Source organism: Hyaena hyaena, unplaced genomic scaffold (genome assembly GCF_003009895.1).
Source record: "Hyaena hyaena isolate Hyena2069 unplaced genomic scaffold, ASM300989v1 scaffold_415, whole genome shotgun sequence".
Lineage (NCBI taxonomy): Eukaryota > Metazoa > Chordata > Mammalia > Carnivora > Hyaenidae > Hyaena > Hyaena hyaena.
In genome coordinates, this window is record NW_024081048.1 from 778,017 (window position 1) to 799,820 (window position 21,804).

The 21,804-nt window shown below is 34.2% G+C and overlaps 1 protein-coding gene and 1 pseudogene across 1 annotated transcript in view; both read right to left on the bottom strand.

The window, feature by feature from the left end:
* The window catches only part of SEMA3C (semaphorin 3C), a 176,344-nt gene that overhangs the window by 67,796 nt on the left and 86,744 nt on the right, over positions 1-21,804 (bottom strand). Inside the window, exons 3-6 of the mRNA XM_039252482.1 lie at positions 20,451-20,611; positions 19,256-19,318; positions 9,244-9,363; positions 2,954-3,044 (exon numbers count right to left, since the gene is read on the bottom strand). Coding sequence (XP_039108413.1) covers positions 2,954-3,044; positions 9,244-9,363; positions 19,256-19,318; positions 20,451-20,611 — 435 coding nt within the window. The remainder of the gene's footprint in view (positions 1-2,953; positions 3,045-9,243; positions 9,364-19,255; positions 19,319-20,450; positions 20,612-21,804) is intronic.
* LOC120245420 lies at positions 13,816-13,987 on the bottom strand (annotated as a pseudogene).

Genomic DNA, 21,804 nt, shown 5'->3' on the forward strand with positions numbered 1-21,804 from the left:
TAGAATCAGTCTGGCTACCTTCAGATCATAGGCCATTTGGCAGGACCGGAACATTTCGAAGCACTCCACACTCACTCCTTAGTAATAAGCAGTACCAGTTAACCCAGGATAGAATGGAAAATGAAATGTTTTTAATATGAGCTCACCAGGTCATGAACTGGACCCCCACCAGTGAGCAAGTGGTTACGGCAGGCAGTAAGCTGCCCAGGTCTGCTTCCCAGTAGGGGTCTGAAGCCCATGGGAACAGATTAGAGGGAGACAACAAAAAAGTTCATGAAAGCATGTTGAGCTATAGCGTTAAAATTCTGTGAACATTTGTGAAGAATCTATACAAGTATTTTGTAGATATAATGGCTGTGAAAATTAAAATAACTTTGCAATTAATTATTTCACATTCTTATTGTAGGTGATACTCCCCAAATGGTGGGTTATAAATTCCTGCTATTCAAAGGATTGATTAACACAGCTGTCAATTATATGATCTGTTTCCAGGAAGAAAAGTAAAAAGGACACTCAGAGGATGATGTATGGCAGAGAGGGCTGAGTCTAATCCTACTGCATAACATATTAATTATGTTTTAACTATTAAAAAAGCCTACCTGTCTAGTTGGCTTCATATCCTGTCTTAAATTCTCAGTAATTTCAACAGCAAGTCAGGAATAATGACATTTCTGCTTTATTTTGTATGAGAAATACTCAATGTCACTTTAAAAAGAATTTTGAGTAGGGATATTTTTTCAGAATATATGTGGAGGGTTTATGCAAAGATAATCTTGTGCCTTTTAACACTAATCCCAAAATACTTTGCCTTCCAATTTTACTTCCACTGACCAGAAAAACCTCATTAGGCTCTTTATAGGTTCTTTAAGAGATGTCATCTGACTTCTTATTGTGATACAACAGTGACACGAAAAATAGCAAAAAGCACTAAACTTGCACATTGGGTTAGATGCCACAACTATATTATGAAATTTGGAATTCTCCAAGTCTCTATGCTTCTTGGCCCTTTAATAGACAGAAACACTTTAAACACTCTGTGTTACTTAGTGCCTTGCAATCGAACAGACATGATAAAGCCCCAAATGGCAACCTTGAGATGACTACACAAATTTACTGTGCAATACTGGAGTCAATATTGGAGAGAATGTGAGAGGGATAATCAATAGAACAAGTAAAATGATAAATACAAGCTAATTAAACTTCTTCCCCCTTTTAGTTTCAGTTCTTAAGGCAAGCAAATAGTTTAATGTGTCTTTGATAGTTCAAATTCTAATGTTAATCAAAATATTAAAAGGCAGTACAGGAACATAGGCATAGAAATTAAAGTCTTGGAACCTTAGTATATGAAAGTCAATAACTAACTTTAATTTTGTAAACAAATCCATGTCTTTAAGGACAAAACTATTAAATGACTTATGATGTTTAACAGGAGTATTTATAATGTCCAGTTTTAAGCCTTTTTTGTTCCAAATGATATTTGATGAGTATAAGCGTTAACAGAACTTTGAAGTTTATTTTCATTAGCATTTAACTTGAAATAAGTAAAAACTATATATTTAGCTTGTATTATATATCATATCATTTTGATAGGGGAATACAATTTTCTTCCGAATGAAAAGACTTTCCATGACACTGCTTCTATTAAATAATCTTTAGAAGCTTATCTGAAAAGTCCCTGCATCAGACATAACTGGATATCTTGTAATTTCAAAGCTTTATACTTTTTGGTCCCAATGACATACTTTCATCTCCTCCCTGCCCAATTAGAATAATCACACGAAATAATTCACTGGATAACTGTCAAGCTTACATTTTAGTCACTGCTGGATGTACCTTTCTTAACTTAGCTTCCAAATATGAGAAAGAGAGATGAGGTGCTACATTAAATGAATAAAAGCAAAGTGTTCTGAAAACAATAATTATTTTCCACCTGTTCCATTGTCAAATAAGGCAATTTATCACCAGCAACACATAAGAAAGCAAAGGGTAAAAGCATCTACTGTCTATTCAACATACTGAAATCCAAGATTTGACCCTACAGACAACACATGTTAAGTCAGGCATATTCTGGAAGTGCCTTAATTAACCAGAAGAGAATGTCTTTAAGTGAATTACACAAAGGAATCCAATGATTGAGATTCAAATTTATTGATTTGTTAATGTATACAGCACCAAGAAATCGGGCATGCTTCTTAACTGATACATTTTTTAGAAAATGAGGGGGGGAAAGTGATTTTACCACCACTTCTTTTTAGTATAGCATCTTCTGAACAATCCATAGAGAATGTATTTGGCTAACACTTGTACTTTCATTCAAAAGTAGTAATTCTATTCAAAAGAAGTAATTCTTTCATTTGAAAGAAATGCCTTTTTTTCTTTTAAGTTTACTTATTTTGTGGGGGAGAGAGAGTGTGAGTTCATGAGCAGAGGAGGAGCAGAGAGAGGAGAGATAATCTCCAATAGGCTCTACGCTGCTAGCTCAGAGTCTGATGTGGGGCTTGATCTCACAAACCATGAGAGTTCATGAGTCAGGCGCTTAACCCACTGAGCCACCCAAGTGGCCCAAAAGAAATGCCATTTTAATCATTGTAAAATATTACTAAAATATGAGGTAAAATAGGTATACTTAAAACTAGAAAAACAAGTACAGAAAACACTGAAAATTATTTTATAATATATATCATTACATGTATACAAATACATGCTTTGTAAATGTTGACATGCTCTAGAAATAACACTGGCAACATAGTAAATGAAAATACACATGCTTATTATTTAATCATGAATTCTTACAAATGAGAAACTATAATTTCTCACTTTGAAATTTTCTGTTACCTCACTCAGGTCTATCATTCACGCTACTATCCTAATGGGCATACCATGTCATGAATTTATTTTCTTTAATTTCCTTTTATTTTATATTTCCCCCCTCCCTCTTTTATTTTCGACTTACTGATCATAACAGACACTGTGTTCACATTGGGGTTGAAAGAGCAGCGTCCTTTTCCAGATTCACACTTGGAGTCAATCACGAAAACTTGGTCCTTTATTATAGGTAAAATACAAATGTGGCAACAATAAATAGCTTTATATTTAGATAACTAGATTGTTCTTTAATAAAACAAAGCATCACCATAAATAATATGGTTTCCACTGTTTTGCTTATGTTTTCTCAATTTAATTTGTTAAGACACTCTTGGCCAAATGAGGAAATTATAAATTATAAGCAAACTTCAGTAGGTCAAAATTTTCTTTCCACTACAATCCTCATAAAGCTGATTCAACAAGTTCTCAAATCAGTATCAGCAAAACCCACCTGGGAATCAAGGATCACTGTAAACTTGAACTAGATAGGTTGAACACTGGCCAAAAGAAGAAAACTGTCCCTAGATGAATAATGTATGCAAGGATTATAACAGTTCCAAAATGATCATGACATCTATAAAATACAGAGTTCTTATCACCACTTAATTTTGTTATATAAGCATTATACTAGGTTCAACAAAATAATTAATAATTTAGATTAAAATTATTTTTACTTATTCATTTATTTAACAAAATTTATTTAGCATATTTTCGACTCAACACATATTAATGAACATCTAAAGTCTGCCATGCACTCTTCCAGCCATCATTAGTTGCTGCAGGGTCAGCTCATAGAGCATTTATTATATGTCAGACACCAACAAAACATGAGGAATACAGTAAACCAAACAGAAAAAAACTTCTTCCTCAAGTAATTTATAATATAATGATGGAGAATATGAATATAGAAAGAATAAATACACACAACATAGACTATTGTAGACGGTGCTCAGTGGTTAGGATAAAAAGTAAGCAGAAAATGGAACCAGGAAAACCCAGCGACCAGAGGCAATGATAGAATTTGAAATATGATGGTCAGCAGAGCCTTATGGAGAGGGAATATTTTGTTTGTATATTTATATTTTTCTTAAGTAGAGTTAGTAAAAGCTACTACTAAAGTTCAAAGACCAGGGTTTTCAGTTCTGTAGGTTACATGAGATTATGGAGGATATTAATTATTGAGGTAAGGTTTTTCAAAATTTTCTTGAAATTCAGGTTCAATATTTTTGAGTATGGAAATGAAAGAATCAAAACACTGCCTTGAGAAGATGGGGCCTTACCTTGGTGTTTTAAGAAGACTGAGAATGGCAGTTATAAAAACAGACACTGGGTTCAAGAAATAGATTTATTTTCAAGTGCAGTAGTCCCGGAATTAGGTAATAATACTCAGGCATGCCAGGATCTCAGTGATCATGGTGAGAGCAGCAAAGGTGCAAGAGAATTTGGAAAGTAAAAATCAACAGAGTCTGGCAATCAATTACCAATTGGATGTGGCTCAAGGAAGAGGAAGAAAACAAAGATGATTCTGAAGTTTTGACTCCTTAAAGAAAAGAAAACTAGTTCATTTTTGTTACACTGAGTTTGATGTGTTGTCAGGACATCACGGACACGATGGGGGATTGTAGAACTTAAAAAAAAAAAAAAAATCAGTCCTCTAGCCTGGAAAAGTCTTACAAAATGATCCTCTGCAATGAGTTAACTCTACAGGTGAGAAAATATAACTTGCCCAAGATCATGTAGCTAAGTTATGACAAAAGTAAAATTAAAATTCAGTCTCCTGACTCCTCACTATCCCTTTTTTTCAAAAAATCAATTTATATAATGGCCTAACTAAATAAGTAATAGAGGAAAAACAATAAAGTTTAGGAAAGCCAGCTGTGATCAGTTAGCCAGAGATGTATACACATTACACTAAAAAAGTGAGAGTTGGCCCTCTATGAATTGATGAAATTGCTTAGGTACCACTTGCTCTTCACTGACCTATTTATCCATTTTCCTCATTCTCACACAGTGATAGTCTAGATCTTGTTATCACCAGGAAGAGTGTGGTCTACCTGAATAACCACTACCTCAAGCACGCAGCAACAATTCTTCAATTTCCTCTCCTTTCTGTTTTTTCTCAGTGCATCAGCCTTCTGTCTTCTAGACTTTCTTTGTTAATCAGTATAGATTCTGTGCTACCTAGTTTCAATAATTTTTTTGCAGAAATATTAAGTTCCTTGAATCTGCTATTTTTTCATTGAAAGCACAGCCTGGAAGAGCATGTCTATCTGTACATTCTCCATACTTGTGTCCACATATCTAAGTATTTTGCAGAAGGTAGTCCAAAAGGTAAATTCAACAAAGTAATGACCTTGTGGTCATCAACACAAAATGGATCCTTATACAACTCAGCAAACTTTCAAGGACACTCATACCAACTGGATGTTTCATTAATAATTTCAACCATTGTCACTATAGTCAAATCTATTAACAAATGATTGATCATGCAATTGTAGATTAAGTGAAGCCCTTAAGTGAGATGTCTTCAACTTCTTACTACCAAACACATAAATGTATATACACTAATACATACACTAGCATGTTCTTGCTCCTGCCTCTCTCTACTTCTCTGGTTATTTCTTCTTAGTCTTGCTTGAAGGTCCTTTCTGTCATCTTGCCATTAAATTAAGAAATCCTCAAGTCTCAAGCAAAATCGCTCTTCTTTTTTCACACCATACTCTCTCTGAATGAGTAAACCCATGCATTTCCTGGGCTTCAGTTTTTCTAATAAAACAACAACTCAAATATTTATATAGCCAACTTTATATTCAACTGCCTACTTGACGTTTCTACTTGGATCTTTCAATAGCAACTCAGACTCAAGAGAACCCAATCCAGGCTTAAAACTTAAAACCTTAACCATGAACATGATTCTCTTTGTTCTTTCTCATCTCAGTTCATGACAACTATATAACTATAGACGCCAAAAACAAACAATAAAAAACAAATAAAAATATCAATACCTGTATCATTGTACATTTCCTTTTATATAGCCAAATTCACCATTGTCAACTACACTATTCTATACTTTGTGCCTATTTTTCTGTCTTTACTGCCACTCCCCTGAGTGTAATAATTTCTTTCTTAGCCTATTATATCCACAGCCCTCTCAACTCCTCCATACCCTAAATCATTTATAACACAGCACACAAGTGACAACACAATGCTTTCCTTGCCATGTTCTGCTTAAGATCATTCCAGTTGTTTTTCCTTTGACACAGGATAAAGATCAGTATATTAAAGGTAGCTTACAAGTTCTGACACAATTTTGTTTCAGCCATTACCATCATTAAATAAATACGTATTTGTAGATTGAATCAATAATAGAAATAAATAAGGCCAGAAAGAGGGTAAGTGGTGAAATATTAGAAAAGAAGACATAGCAAAATGTTTCATGGTTATAGATGTCAATAAAAGCATTGAACAATAGAGGGCATGGCCAACATGTTATAGATAGGTCAAGGAAAAAGGATGCAGATTAGGGGAATTAATTTGATCACTGAGGAATCTTAGCCATTAGAAGATAGTTTTAATTTATAGGTAGTAATGTGTGCAGAAAGGTTTAATAATGATATGAAAACCAGGAATGTAAGAGCTGGAAATATAGCCTACCAGTCTGAGAAGTTTTGTGATCAGTAAAAGAGGAAACCAAGAAGTTGAAAAGTCACAGATCCAAGATAATTATTTTAAGGAAAAAAGACATGAGCCTATTTTAAACAGGAAAAAAAGTAAATGGAAGAGAAAGGAAACGAAGATATAAAACAGCGTAATAAAGGTTATTGATCAAAGCACCTTATTGAAATGGAAAACGCACAACTTTTTTTCTGACAAAAGGAAGCTACAAAAAGATGCATAAGCAGAAAAGTTTGGTGACTAATTTGCTTCAAACAGCACAGGGAATGATTTGAATGTCTGTGTTATTCTTAGTCATTCAAAGGTAAAGTTATCTGCTTAATAACTGGCAGAGTCAGGGGCTTAAATGGTATTCAACTGCAGGAACCAATATACGGAGACATCTTATACAATCAACTAAAAATCAGATATAGTAATATTCCAAGAACGTACAGTAACATTAACGTACTATTTATTTTTGTTAATATTTTATTCATTATTTCAAGTCATTATTTACTTATGTTGCTTTATCTTTTTCCAGGAACAGAAGACAAAGGATGAAGGCAGTGAACAGAAGAGAAGAACCATTCGTTAGGAACTGATGGAGCAACGATTGTAGTCTCTTTGGATGGGCATCATTGAAATGCTCTATGAAAACTCTGAATCAGTCTCACAGAATAATGGGAGACTCATGGGATATAATGAAAATGTATGATGTTCCAAATGTGGAGTAGGCTCATAAAATACTCTCTGAGAAAAAAATGAATGATTATTTGACAAGCAGAAAGAAGGTGGTAGATAATGTCTAAGAAAGAAAACTGAATAAGTAATGATTATGCAACCCTAATTTGGTTCACTGTCAAACTGGTTTTAAATAAAGTACAAATGCCATATCTTAATATCAGCACATGGTGTTACCAGTAAGTACTATCTCTGGTCATGATAAAATACAATGTTAGTTATGCACAAGAAGGAAAATTCTCTCAAAATAAAACTTCTCTGTATCATGTGGTCATTTTATGCTAGGGGATCTTTTATCCTAGACTAAAGAAAGTAAATACAGGGGATGTTTGATAAACTATATAGTCGATACTCATGTTATTGTTTACATACTATAGATATATAAAAATGATGTTATTGGTGAAATCTTTGACTTGAACTGACTGCATACAAAGCTTAAAATTCATAATCCTTTTTATACTTAAATTGGCACTTTAGATGTTCACATATTATTTAAAGAGATTAATTAATGGAAATGCTTCCCCTCTGAAATATATCTTTTGAAGTGAGACTAAAGTAGTTCATATTTAGTAAAGTGATTAAATTTTATTCCATGCTGGTTTTCCAAAGGAGATTATTTTTTGGACTGACTTTCCAATTAAGCCTTGAAGTGCACAGTGGGCAATTTGTACATGGGAAAATGATTTTATTTGAAATCTGTGCTCTGAAAACTGCTATGCTATTGTTGGCCGGTGCAGTGACTGCACAGCCTTCAGTGGAGTGTCTGACAGATTGCAGACGTCTGGGCAGTAGTTTATTTAATCAATTGATCACAGGCATGTGGTTCTAATGACAAGTTCAATGCAGCCGACTGTATTCTTCCAGGAAGCATAGCTTTACTTTTCTTTAAGAATTGTAATTTTTCATATCATCTTGAACCACTTGGAAATGCCTCATTTGGGGGCCAACTTATAGTTATTGAGTTATTTTTAAATGACTTTATTTACCAAAAGAAATATATGTATAAATTACATGTCCAAAAAACAATTTAATAATAAAGTAACATAAGGAGGATCATTATTCAATTATATTTGTACTAAAGTAGATTTATCTTTGTTAAATGAGAATAAACTTAATAAGCAGCAACATTTAATCTTTTTTACAGTTCTAATCTCTAAAATTGAATTAAGATATTATGTAAGAACTGGACATTCTATATTTAGGTTGCTTAATGAAAATAAAGCAAGATAATTTGAAATAATTAAGTTTTTTAAATGCTTATATTGGGTAAAAGAACATGTTTGACTAAAAAAAGAAGGAAAAACTCTTTCGGTCTAATGCATACTTTCCCTAAATCAATAATTGTCCCTAAGACAAACAGGGTTTTAAATATGAGAGGTGGAGTTCAAGCAGCCTTGTATTTACCTATATATTAGGGATACATTTAGTGTTTAGCAAATGTTTTTGTTCACAGAACCCAAGTCATTTTAACTAATGTAGGAATAAGGCTAGAAAAGCCTACTGTACACTAATATTGGTCTAACTGAAAGTATGACCTATTAATTATAGAAAGTTCTTTTCAGCAAAGGCACCTGGGGTCCTGCTTCATATATCTCTTATAGGTATCCCATAAAAGTTTACCAAATTTGAAAGTTAAATAAAAATTACTTAAAATAGCTTTAAGAAAGTGAGTCTATACTACAGTATTTCTATAATTTGGAACAAGCATTTTTGATACTTTCTACATAATTCTAAAATTACATCATTTTTCTTTTGTCTCTGGCAGATTTTTTATTCAGAAATTATATATACATAAACATACAGTTGACGGCAAAAAGCTACCCTTTAAGTAACTTGGGGAACAGTAACCAAATGGAATATATTTAGAGTTTAAAGGGCTTGAAGCTTTTTAATGGCTATTGACAATATGTGTAAGTTTTTACTCTCAAATACAGTTTTATGAAACTAACACCATAACTAAAAATGAAAAATTGTTACACTTACCTCTGATCTCCTCCCTCTGTTCAAATAAGTACACACTGGGCTGAAAGCCCCACTCCCACAAACGTACAAGTGAGTGCGATTGAAAGCTTGAATTACACGAACGAAGTTCCCACAGCCATGCTAAAAGAAGAGGTGAGTAAGCAGTTAGTAATAAAGGACTTTTATTGCTATTTCTAAGTAGTCCCTTCATACTTCACTATGTATTTTCCTTTCTGCTCTCATTTTTTTGTTGTTGTTAGGATATAACAAGAGAACAACATGGTTTATTTGATTGGTTTACTTCTGGAAGAAAGTAGCTCAATTTAGATAATGAGTAAACTGGCCTATCTCTCATATTTCAATATTTTATATGCTGTGTAAGTTGTTATGTTCTGAAACTTTATGAACTTATTATTCTTTACTTGAAAAGGATGAGAAATTGAAAAGTACCCCAAAGTGTTTCCTCAAATTTTCTTCAACATATTACACACACACACACACACACACACACACACACTATAAATATGTTTTGAATGAAATTGTACTTATACAAGGTTCATATCATCATGAGTACACAATGGCAAACACTATTGGATTTTAGAGTTGGTGAATAAAACAAGCCATAAACAAAATGCCAGCATTGTGATGTAATCATTATCTCTCTGCCCTTCATCCACTAAAATACCTTCTTCCCCAGTCTTCTTTCTCACCTGCTCCTGGTCCAACCATTAGAAAGGCTGTCATTTATTCATGCAATGAAATGCAAAATAATTATTGTAATTATAAGTTGACTATGACCTTGTAGAAGTATATAAATACGGTCAGCACCAAAGGCAGATCCCTGTGATGGAATTAATCTTTACATGTTTTATACTGCTATGCTCACTAGACCTTGCTCACTACAAATTAATCAAGCCTGAGATTGAATTTTGTTTGCTTTGCATTTTTTTCACAAAGAACACCATTAAAAATGTTATAGATTAAAAACAATTTTTTGTAAATATATTAAGGGGCACCTAGGTGGCTCAGTTGGCTAAGCGTCCGACTTTGGTTCAGGTCATGATCTCACGGTTCATTGGTTCAAGCCCCACGTCAGACTCTGTGCTGACAGCTAGCTCAGAGCCTGGAGCCTGTTTCGGATTCTCTATCTCCTTCTCTCTCTGACCCTTCCCTGCTCATGCTGTCTCTCTCTCTCTCTCAGAAATAAATAAAACATTAAAAAATAAGTAAATAATTAATTAAAAAATATATATTAAAAGTTAACAGTGGTTTTCCCATGGGTGGTCAGACACCATATATTTCTTTTTTCTCTTCTAGGTACCATATTATTTGTTATGATGCACATTTATTATTTATATTATTAGAAAAGTTAAAAAAACCCAATTCTGTTAAAGTAGAAATTAAAGTTTTTAGAAGTTAAAGTTAATATTATTTTACATTTTCTAAAATTTTCTCCTTTTATGCTAATTTGCAAATTTATGCTAATTTGCAAGCAATTATATGCTTAATTTTTTATGCAGTAATTTTATACATATGTTTCTATTATGGATTTTATTAATATAATCAATCATTAGCTTAGCTGCCAAAGAAATTAATGTAGACCAGACTCTACATCTATTTTTAAAGACATTATGAATTTTTGTTAAATATATAGTATCACTGTGTATCTTGACACCTCTTTATAGAGATACCTGAAAATTGACTATGTAACTGCAGATGATAATGTGTCTCTCTGTAGAAAAAGAATAGATGAAGGACAATGTGTATATAACATGTCTACATTAGGGATATCTGTGAGCAATGAGACCTGTGTTTATTTTTTTTCCAACTAAACATCCAAGTTTAGTTATTAATGGGATATTAATTGGGATTCTGTATACACTATTTTCCCATAAGACATGAATTCAATTCAATGCTATTAATAATAAATTATATGTCTTCTCGAGTTTTTTAGACAGTTTACTGTCATGAATTATTGGTATTGATAAAAAGAAAGATGTCACTAATATATTTTATATTTCAAATACAGATTATACTTGTTTCATGTATATCTCTCTATATATTTTACATTCAATTATAGCCAATATCTGTTGAGAATTTATTTTGTGCTAGATTGGAATGATTGTTTTATATATTAAACCTGTTTTACTTCCCAGGAGGTTTGATTTTTTACCTTTATAGCTCATATTTATTGAGAGTTCTTTACGCACTTGGGCACTTAACATTCATTCAGTTTTGTACAACTCAACTCCTTTTATTTAGAATTTTATTTAGAAAAATAAAGCTTAGAGCTTTTTCAGTTAACTTGCTTAAGGCCATTGGTCCAGAAACAGGTAAAACAGGTTTTCAAACACATATATGTCTAACATTAAATCATGTACTTTGGGGGGCACCTGGGTGGCTCAGTCAGTTAAGCGCTCAACTGGGCTCAAGTCATGATCTTGTGGTTTCACAAGTTCGAGTATCATATTGGGCTCTGTGCTGACAGCTCAGACCCTGGAGCCTGCTTTGAATTCTGTTTCCTTCTCTCTATGCCTCTCCCTGACTCATGCTCAGTCTCTCTCTGTCTCAAAAATAAATAAAAACATTTAAAAACTAAAAAAAAATCTTGCACTTTTAATCACTTTGTATTTTGCCATTGCCACAGTTGACAGAGTGAAGTTTTTACAAGTTATTGACATTTAACGCTTTGATATTATTTTTTAATCCTCAAACCAATGTTCCAGTTAAAGTATTAGTTCCATTTTAGTGATAAGGAAATTGAGTCCCAAAGAGTTTAAATGAAGTGCTCTAAGCTTTCTTAAGTGACTGAGCTGGCTCTTGAACCATGGCTAGCCTTCAACATCCAGCTTTTCTCAAAAAAGGGGTTGAGGGGTGCCTGGGTGGCTCAGTCAGTTAAGTGCTTGGCTCTCAATTTCAGTTCAGGTCATGATCTCACAATTCACAAGATCGAGCCCTGTGTCAGGCTCTGCACTTACAAGGGAGAGCCTGCTTGGGATTGTCTCCCTCTCTGCCCCACACCCGCTTGTGCTCTCTCTCTCTCACTCTCTTTCTCTCTCTCAAAATAAATAAATAAATATGAAAAAACTTCTTTTTAAAAAGAAAGGGGTTGTGTGGCACCTGGGTGGCTCAGTCAGTTAAGTGTCCGACTTGGGCTCAGGTCATGATCTCACGGTTCGTGGGTTAGTGCCCCTCTTCCGGCTCTGCTGACAGCCAGCTCAGAGCCTGGAGCGTGCTTCAGATTCTGTGTCTCCCTCTCTCTCTGACCCTCCCCTGCTCATGTTGTATCTTTCAGAAATAACTGAAAACATTGTTAAAAATTAAAAAAAAAAAGGGGGTTGATTAACCATAAGACAGATTTCCAGACTACCTGATGATGCTCAGTGTGCCCCGCCAATGTTTTCCAGAGAGATAAACACAAAGGAAAACAAAAAAGCAAATCAGTTAATTACTGAAAATCATTTTCTAGTTACTTTCCATTTCCATAGTTTATGTCCACGTTATTTCTGATTTAGACCACAGCAATCATTTCAATGTTATCCAGCAAATACTTACTGGACTCATTCTATAATTTGTATATGGTGCCAACGACACGGAAATGAATAGATTGGTCCTTTCAGACGAAGGAAGCCATGATACATCAAGCTGTGGTAGATGCTATAGTAGAGTTATATTTTTCAAAAATGTGCCATAGGAGGAAAGAATCTGAGAGAAAGAGTAATGCTGACCTGGATACAAGAGTTTGAGAAGGGGTGTCATTTTAACTGGAGATTGAAGAATAAGCAGAGAGTTTGATAGGCCAAAGCATAAGGAAAGAGCATTCCAAAGGAAAGTAGAGCATAAACAAAATTAGAGAGGCATGACAGAGCAGGATTTACTTGGGACGTGGTGCCTAGAGGGGATAGTGAATTACTGTGTGATGAAACCAGAGAGGCAATTAGAGTTGGTCTGTCATCATGCCATAGTCGTCAGATGGGAAGGAGACAGTGAATTCAAGTTTACAAATCTCAGACCTAACTGACCTGGGTCACACTTTAGATTTACCTTTCAGTAGCTGTTTGAACTTGAGACCTTCACTTAGCCTCTCTATGCTTCAATCTTTTTATCTGTAAATGGTGATGATTACATTTGTTGTGAGAAATAAACGAATAAGCTCTTGGAACAGTGTCTGGCATATAATAAATATGCAGTGTCAGATATTGGATTCTGTCATATGTATTTTTTTATTTCAATTGTCTGAACAAACCTGGTGAAGTGGACAGGGCATTTGTCCCGCACAGAGCTTAGTATAGGTTCTGATCATAGCAGACATCTATGAAACGTTTAGAGAATGAGCTTTCAGTGCAGTTCAATATCATGGATGCTTTTAAAAAAAAGTCTTTTTCAAAACTGTTTCCTGGTACAATGCCATGTGAAGGATAACGGTGTTAACATTATTGCAGAACATAATCCCATTTTATCTATATGCCTACATATTTCAAACAATAAAATGCTGGGAAAGTATCCACCCAATTTTTAAAAAATGTTTATTTTTGAGAGAGAGAGAGCATATGCACCCACATGAGTGGGGGAGGGGCAGAGGGACAGGGAGACAGAGAATCCCAAGTAGGCTCCTGGGCTGTCAGCACAGATCAAGACCTGAGCTGAAACCAAAAAAGAGTTAGCCACTTAACTGACTAAGCCACTCAGTTAGAGGATGTATCTGATATTAAACTGGTAAGAACAGATACTACACTTGATCTTAGCCAAAAGGCCAAGAAGTGATCTGATTTTTAGGTTATTGCATTTTGATAGTGGAATTTTTTAATTTACTTAATAGTAATACACCACTTATTACGTGCTATCTACTGTTCTAAGCTCTCTTCAAATATTAATTCATTAATCCTCATAACAACAACTCATAGATACTATGAGAATGCCCTTATGCAGACAAGAAAGCTGAGGCACAGAGATGTTGAGTCTATAAGGTGAAAGAGCTAAGAAAGAGATTGTTTTCTATTGCTTTTTATATGCATTTCTAGGCCTTCAAACATTTCTGCACTGAACATACATTTGTTATGTAATTTCTTTTTTTTTTTTAATGTTTTATTTATTTTTGAGAGAGAGAGAGAGAGAGACAGCATGAGCAGGGGAGGGGCAGAGAGAGAGGGAGATATAGAATCCGAAATAGGCTCCAGGCTCTGAGCTGGCTGTTAGCACAGAGCCCGACGTGGGGCTCGAACCCACGAACTGTGAGATCATGACCTGAGCCGAAGTCGGATGCTTAACAGACTGAGCCACCCGGGTACCCCTGTTATGTAATTTCTAAAATAAATGTTTTTGAACATGTATCCTGGAGCACAGATGCATATGACTTTAAAAATATTGACTCTTCATGGCTCATACTATGCAATGGGGAAAAAAAATCCCTCTTACTCTTTTCTTCTTGGCCTATACTTCTCTGGTCTGGACAATAAATCAAGCTACTTTAATAAATGTTTCTTTTCTTTATTTTTAAATGTTTATTTATTTTTGAGAGGGAGAGAGACAGAGACAGAGCATGAGTAAGGGAGGGGCAGAGAGAGGGAGACATAGAGCTCAAAGTAGGCTCCAGGCTCTTACTTGTCAACATAGAGCCCGACAGAGCCCTACAGAGTTCCAACCCACAAACAGTGAGATCATAACCTGAGCTGAAGTCGTTACTTAGCTAAATGAGCCACCCAGGTGCCCCGATAAATATATTTCTTAAAAGAATATATTTTCCAGTAGTTCGAGGTCCTTTGGTCACATAAATATGGAAACTGATACTCTATAATTAATAAAAATAGTCCGACACAGTGTGGATGTAACACACGTCTAAATATATGTAATCCTGCTTAAGTTTTCAACAATCTCTTACAGTATTTACTTAGTGCATTCATTATGCCCTCTCATTGGATACGTTCGACAGCACTACCTTATTTCTTAGGCTCCATTTATTTAGAGTATGAATAAATCATTAACATTTAGAAATAAATGGAGCATGTAGAAATGTGAATACATACAGGCAGAGAGGGGAATGGAAGGCAGGTTACAGTTTCTTTAGGTAGGCAAAAAATTAGCTATATTCCCACCTCAACAATGTATTTTCTTTATAAATATTAGTTTATTATAATATTATGATATATTATTTCTGGGATCAAATTTTAGCTTCTCTCAAATTATTTTCAAATAATTGTTATTTTTTCTAACTTTCAATAAAATTTGGCATATTAAAGGGGCGCCTGGGTGGCTCTGTCGGTTGAGCGACTGAGTTCAGCTCAGGTCATGATCTCACGGTTTTTGGGTTCAAGCCCAGCATTGGGCTTCATGCTGACAGATTGTTCAGAGCCTGGTGTCTGCTTTGGATTTTGTGTGTCTCCTTTTCTCTCTGCCCCTCCTCTGTTCATGCTCTGTCTCTCTCTCTCTCTCGATAATAAATAAATGTAAAAAAATTTTTTTAATAAAAAAATTTTGGTATGTTAAAAAATCTAAAGTAATAACCAATACTTGATTCCACGGTGTATATTTTCTTTCATTTCCAACAGCAGTATGGATTTTAATTGTCACCAGTTTATGTTTTGCTTAGTAGATTATTAATATTTAAATTAAAATAATTTAATTTAACTAAAATGAACTTCCCAAATATGGGCATAACAAATTTATTACAAGCATTATTAATTGAAAAGGCATTAATAAATGCATCATCCACCGTGTCCTACCCCTAACTCCTGACAATCACTAGAAACAAATTACTGGGCTTGCTTGTTTTTATCTCCCATTTTTTCAGATCTTGTTTAAATTTTATTAAGTGCCTAGATACAGATCTGAGCACAGAGAATAAGGACACTACACAGTATTTCCAATCAGTGAGTGGAGGGTTTACAAATGTAGTAAAATATACACAGAGTGTTTCAGGCGTACACACAGTGACAGCTAGCCCAGTCCCGGGTGGGCAGAGAAGACTTTCCAGAGATGTGATATCTGCACTGTCACTTGAGAGGAGGAATAGATGATTTCCAGGCTAAAAAGATGGGAAGACAACTGAACAAGGAGAGAGTCACATGTAGTTTGTGCCAAAGGCGAAAGAAGAAAAGGCTGTAACTTATTTGAATTTCAGTAGCGCTGAAATACAATAAAGAGAAAGGATAACAGAGATCCAACACAGTTGCCATCGATCTATCAAACACTTCCCAAATATCCCAGCTGCAGTGTGCTTTTTCTTTGTCTTTTGGGTGTATACTTACTAGTTACCAAACTCTTCCTAGTGAGATGGCATGGTTATCAGATAAGGGTACAGGATCCAGAGCCAACATGTCCCTGAGCCAGACAGTGGCTTCCCCACCACTCGCTAGCAGCATAGGTCACTCTCTTAGGGACTGGTTTCTTGATCTTTAAAATGTGAATGGTGACCAAAATGTCCATCTTGTAGCATTGTTGTGAGGATTAAAAGAAAGCCTTAGAACAGTGCCTGGCTCGTTCTATCAAACGTTGGCTACTATTATTTTATAGTAATTGCATATGTGTCTTATCATCTCTAATATATTATATACACTCTTAAAGGTAGAGACTGCTTTCTTCACAATGGCTAACTGATTTGTACAAATTAAAATATTCAATTCCCCTGCTTTTAAATAAAATATTAAGCATTAGATAGTTATTCTAACAGAATTAAGAGATGCTTAAATATTTAATTTTATTAAAGAATATAATAAAAATAGGTCAAGCTCTAGAATTTCTAAAGACCTATTTAGCATCCTTTTTCTACCACTGGTCTTTTTCTCGTGGCCTGATTAAAAGGCACTCCTCTACAAGTATTTCACATGTTTGAAATGAACTGGATTCTCTTCTCTTGCATAGACAAAACATGTATTTGGAAGAGTAAATCTGATTATTTCTTAGTACCCAACAATGTTGGCTGTACTAGAACAGAACTTTCTACCAGTTACTTCTGTTATGTACACTACTTTGCTGTGTAGCAGAATTTAAAGATATCCATGAATGATATTACAACATGGGTAACCTATGGGAAAATGTAAGTATGTATTGAAGATTTCATCTAATGACTCTTAATTATAAGACAGCAAATGACAGAGCATTTTTATTTTGCCAAAGGGAAAAAAACATCAAATGACTTGGCTAAGATTCTTCACAAAATCAACAGCAATCTTTGGAAAGAGAATGTGCAATGGTATCTAAATCTGACATATCTTGTAGGTGACAGTTTGTATGAACGGGAAGTGAAAATCTTTTTGAACAAAGAGGGCAATTAAATCCAGTAATTATAGCCACAGGACATTATTATGGCAAAAGGCAAGACATGATAGGATCCAAGAATGGGTAAAATCTCTATTTTAGAGAGGCTAAAGTGTTACAGGATAAAAAAAAATTAATTTATGCATAAATATAGAAATAATAGCTTCGTGAGACAAACAAAAGACTTCTCCACAACATTATACTTCACTCTACTACTGGTTCCTTAGAAGACAAGTATACTATATTCTTTTGAGTGTTTCTTACACATTTCTCTGTAGTTTTTCCTGTAGACTACGGCCCAGGATATCCCATGGGTAGCAAATATGCCTCTGTAACTCCTTCAGCTTATTGTAAAATTTTTCTTAAAAGATGAATTATAAAACTGAAAAAGTGAGACCCAGAGCAAGTCACTCCTTGTGAGCTCTGTCAACAACACCCTCCAGCGAGACCCAGAGATACTACATGTCAGAGTCTCTCATGACCCTGTCTTACACCAGGCCTTTACAGAACTTCCTACGTGGACTATTGAGAGTCAATGAAAATAAAAGTTTAAATTGCACACTTCCTCTTTCCACAAGGATTAGTTTTTTTGCTTGAAACACAATGATGAATCTCTGAAACTCTCACCATTAAGACTCAGTGTGTAGACTGGGCCCCTGAAATAAGCATTTCTTACCTCTACACTTACAGTAAGTGCTTAGTCAACATTTTTCACAATAGCTCAAGGTCATACCTCTTATGACCTCAGATTTTATTATGTGTACGTGTGTGAACAAGTACTAGTTTTTCTACACAACTGCCATATTTCAATTGCATACCTGCGTAAGTACATATTTCTATGTGCTAACTAATGCTGAGTTCTCCAGGAAGATAATAAGGTTGAGAAGAATCATATTATGCCTCTTATGGCACAAATTATGTCTGTAGCAATTAACACTATGCCAGACACATAATAGGGGTTCAGTCATTATTGGTTGAATGAGTGACTGAAAGAGTGAATAAGTGAATAAAAAACTTTTTAATCAAATTACTTGTATAAAAGTAGGTACTTCTGATATATGGTTCCATTATGATATTTTTTGTTATTTGAGGCAAGAAGGTAAGAAGACATACATGTTTCTTTATAAGATTAAATAACATACATATTAAAGATTTCCATGTATATATTTTATAATATTCAAGTATAATTTAATATGTCAATTTCAGCAGGGTGTTTGTAGAAATCCACAGATTTATTTCTTAACTCTTTATATTGAATTCCAACTAAAGGTAAATTTGCACAAATGTTGCATACTGAATATTTAATTGATATTCCTATGTGCCTTGGTATTTTGTTTCTGTGGTTATTTTTAACTAACAAAGATACCGTTAATCATTGGTGATTTACACCTCTGGAATGTGCTGGCTCACCAGTACCCTTTTGCCGTGATCTTTCCTTGGAAAAGACCACATGGTATCTGGGAGCTTCTCCAGACACTTGCATTATCATTATTTCAGCGGCCTGCTGAGAATTCTGCAGCTTGGATCCACTGGAACAGAGGTTATTGCTGAAATTCATCATGAAAAGTGTCAGAATGCAATAACGGAAGCAAGGCAAGACATTTTTACCCAGTTAGGAATTCCTAAGTGTTTGAGTTTCAATTTCTTTGCATTTACATTTTTTGCCATGTGTCCAGCAGATTTAAAACACCAACATCCTTTGTCTTACTCTTGGCTGCACTCAAGGTACATGGATTCAAAGACCAAATATTTAAGTCTTGGGGTTTTTTTAGGCACTCACCGTGGGATCTTTGCCAGCCATTTTGCACTCTTCGACTTTGATTGTAGATGCCGGCCAGAAAACCTGCTCGGAAAGGAAAATAAAGGTTGCATAATCTCACTTGTATATATGATAGTTCAATGCTCTTGATTTACTTTACCCTAACACATTTCTTTTAGGCATTTCTATATTTATATTTTAAGATTCTTTCTTTCAGTGTACGAACTCAAATTCCTAAAGATTTTATGACTTCCATCAATTTTTCCTTTAACAAATGCCTTTCAATAGTGCGCCCATTTCCGAATGATATATATTAAAATAAGGCCATTAATGTATACAATAAAAGGTATATTTCCTTCCTTCCGTAGCACACTTTTCTCAACTGCTGATATCACAATGAATTTACACTTATATGGCTATTTTGGTTTAATACTGTTATTGGTAAACCACACAGCCACTTCAGTAGATTTACTTAAAACAGGTCCCGAGGTACTTCAACAGCTAAAATAACTTGGACTGCATCCAAGAGATTCCCTCTCTGAAATACTCTGCTACTGTTCTCAGTCACTGTACCTTGGGTCAAGTTTGATGGTTAGGATTATTTTTTTTAAATTGTCAGCCCAGTGACCCTTGTTAAAATAATAAATCAGAAATCTCCTTGTTGTGATACATTTATAATTATTTTTTTATTCCAATGAAGATCAATTTATTTTCTTGCTGTGAAATAGGATGACAAATATAGGTCATATTTGTTCAAAAAATAGTGTCATTAATAACTATATTTCATTTAATTCCTTTAAACCTTCTTGGATTACATACTTGGATTACATTCTTGGATGACAAGGTAGATCTTCCCTTAATCTGATCATTTTGTTAGGCTATACTGCATGCTCCTCTCTCTCTCTCTCTCTCTCTCTGTCCACACCCACCCACCCACCCACACACACGCACCCCACACGAATATATATACAGGAAGTATTTTCCCATTTAACTTCAAGTTTTAGAGTGTTAAAATCTATAAAGCTAGACAGACAGACCTTACTTGATTATATCTTCAGGCCAAGAAATAACGACTAACATCTAATTATTTATTGGCATGTGGCCAGTATTTTCTATAGTTCTAATAAAATACGCAAGTTTTTCACTGTATGTGCAATTTTTAAAATAAGAGGCACCTAAAAGGTCAACATGGTCCTCATGAAAATGATCAACTTACACTCAAAGGTTCTTGACTTATATTGTTAATATTCAAGGAAAGAATGTGATCTTTGCTGCCCACATATATCCGGTCCTGATCTTCATCCATTAATAATATCCTATAGTCTAAAGGGTGGTGCGACAGGCTGAAGTATTCAGAGGTCTTGGTTTCTCGAAGCTCTGAAACAGTGAACAGCACAGTGAAAATGGAGTATCTTGGTTCTATGATTCTATTATTTTAATGAAAATTATTTTATAGAAATATTACCAAAAAAGCTAAGATATATTTCCTCCTTACAATAATAAATTAAATTTAAAACAGAATTACATTAGTGGGTATTTTTATTTTTTGCCTCTATGCTGAAGTAAAACATAAATAAAGCAATAAATGCAATGTTAAATTTTATGATAATACTATTTTATTGCAAAATTATTCACATTTGCAAGAACCTTAGCTCTGTTTTGTTACTGGTTATCATCAGCTCAAAACCAAAACAGAGCAACCAAAAAAATATGGTAAGTGAGCAGACTCAACAAAAAAACAAAAGCAATGACAATGTGATGTCTTCTTAGTTTCTCTTAATGTTTTAAGGTTGTACTCAATACATTCATCATTTTAGGATTGTTATTTCCTACCTATTCAACATAATTCTAACTAGTTTGATATGTTTTCCTATAAATTACTTGAAAACACATCATAACTTATTCAGAAAGCAATGTGGTTTAATTGAGAGTATGACTGCCTATATCAAAAAGTAAATTACAAATATTCAGAGGATCTGAATTTTAAGATTTTCAGTATTCCAATGATCACTGACTCACGCTCATTTAACTTCTTTTACATTATGGGTAAAATATATGCCTGTAAAGATGAATTTTGAAGACTATGAATGTACTGTGACAATTTAAAAATCAATACTTATTATAGCAGAATTAATTTTCTTTCCAGTGAAAATGCTCCTTTGTACAATTTAACATGTTCTCATTCATTTTTCTCAGTTATAAATTGTTGATAAATTTGAACCATTCAAATGACTCAGGATTTCTTTGTTCTTGGGATTATGATCTTAAGAGAGGGACAGAATCTAAAAAAGAGTTTGCTTTATTTTACTATTTCAATGATGACCTACTTCTAAATTTTAGGTACTGAATTACAAATACACTTCTAGAAATTCTCATAGGCTATAGTTTAGCTTAAATCAAAATTTAAAATTATAAGAATTCTTATAGAAAGCCATCAAGAATACTCTGTGAACTCTTGGGTCATATCCCATGTGCAAAGACAGAAAAGTCACAAATTAACCTATTTTCCAGGTATATCAGTTCAGAATGTTTGCCATTATATCCCTTAAGTAGTTCTATATCTAACCAAT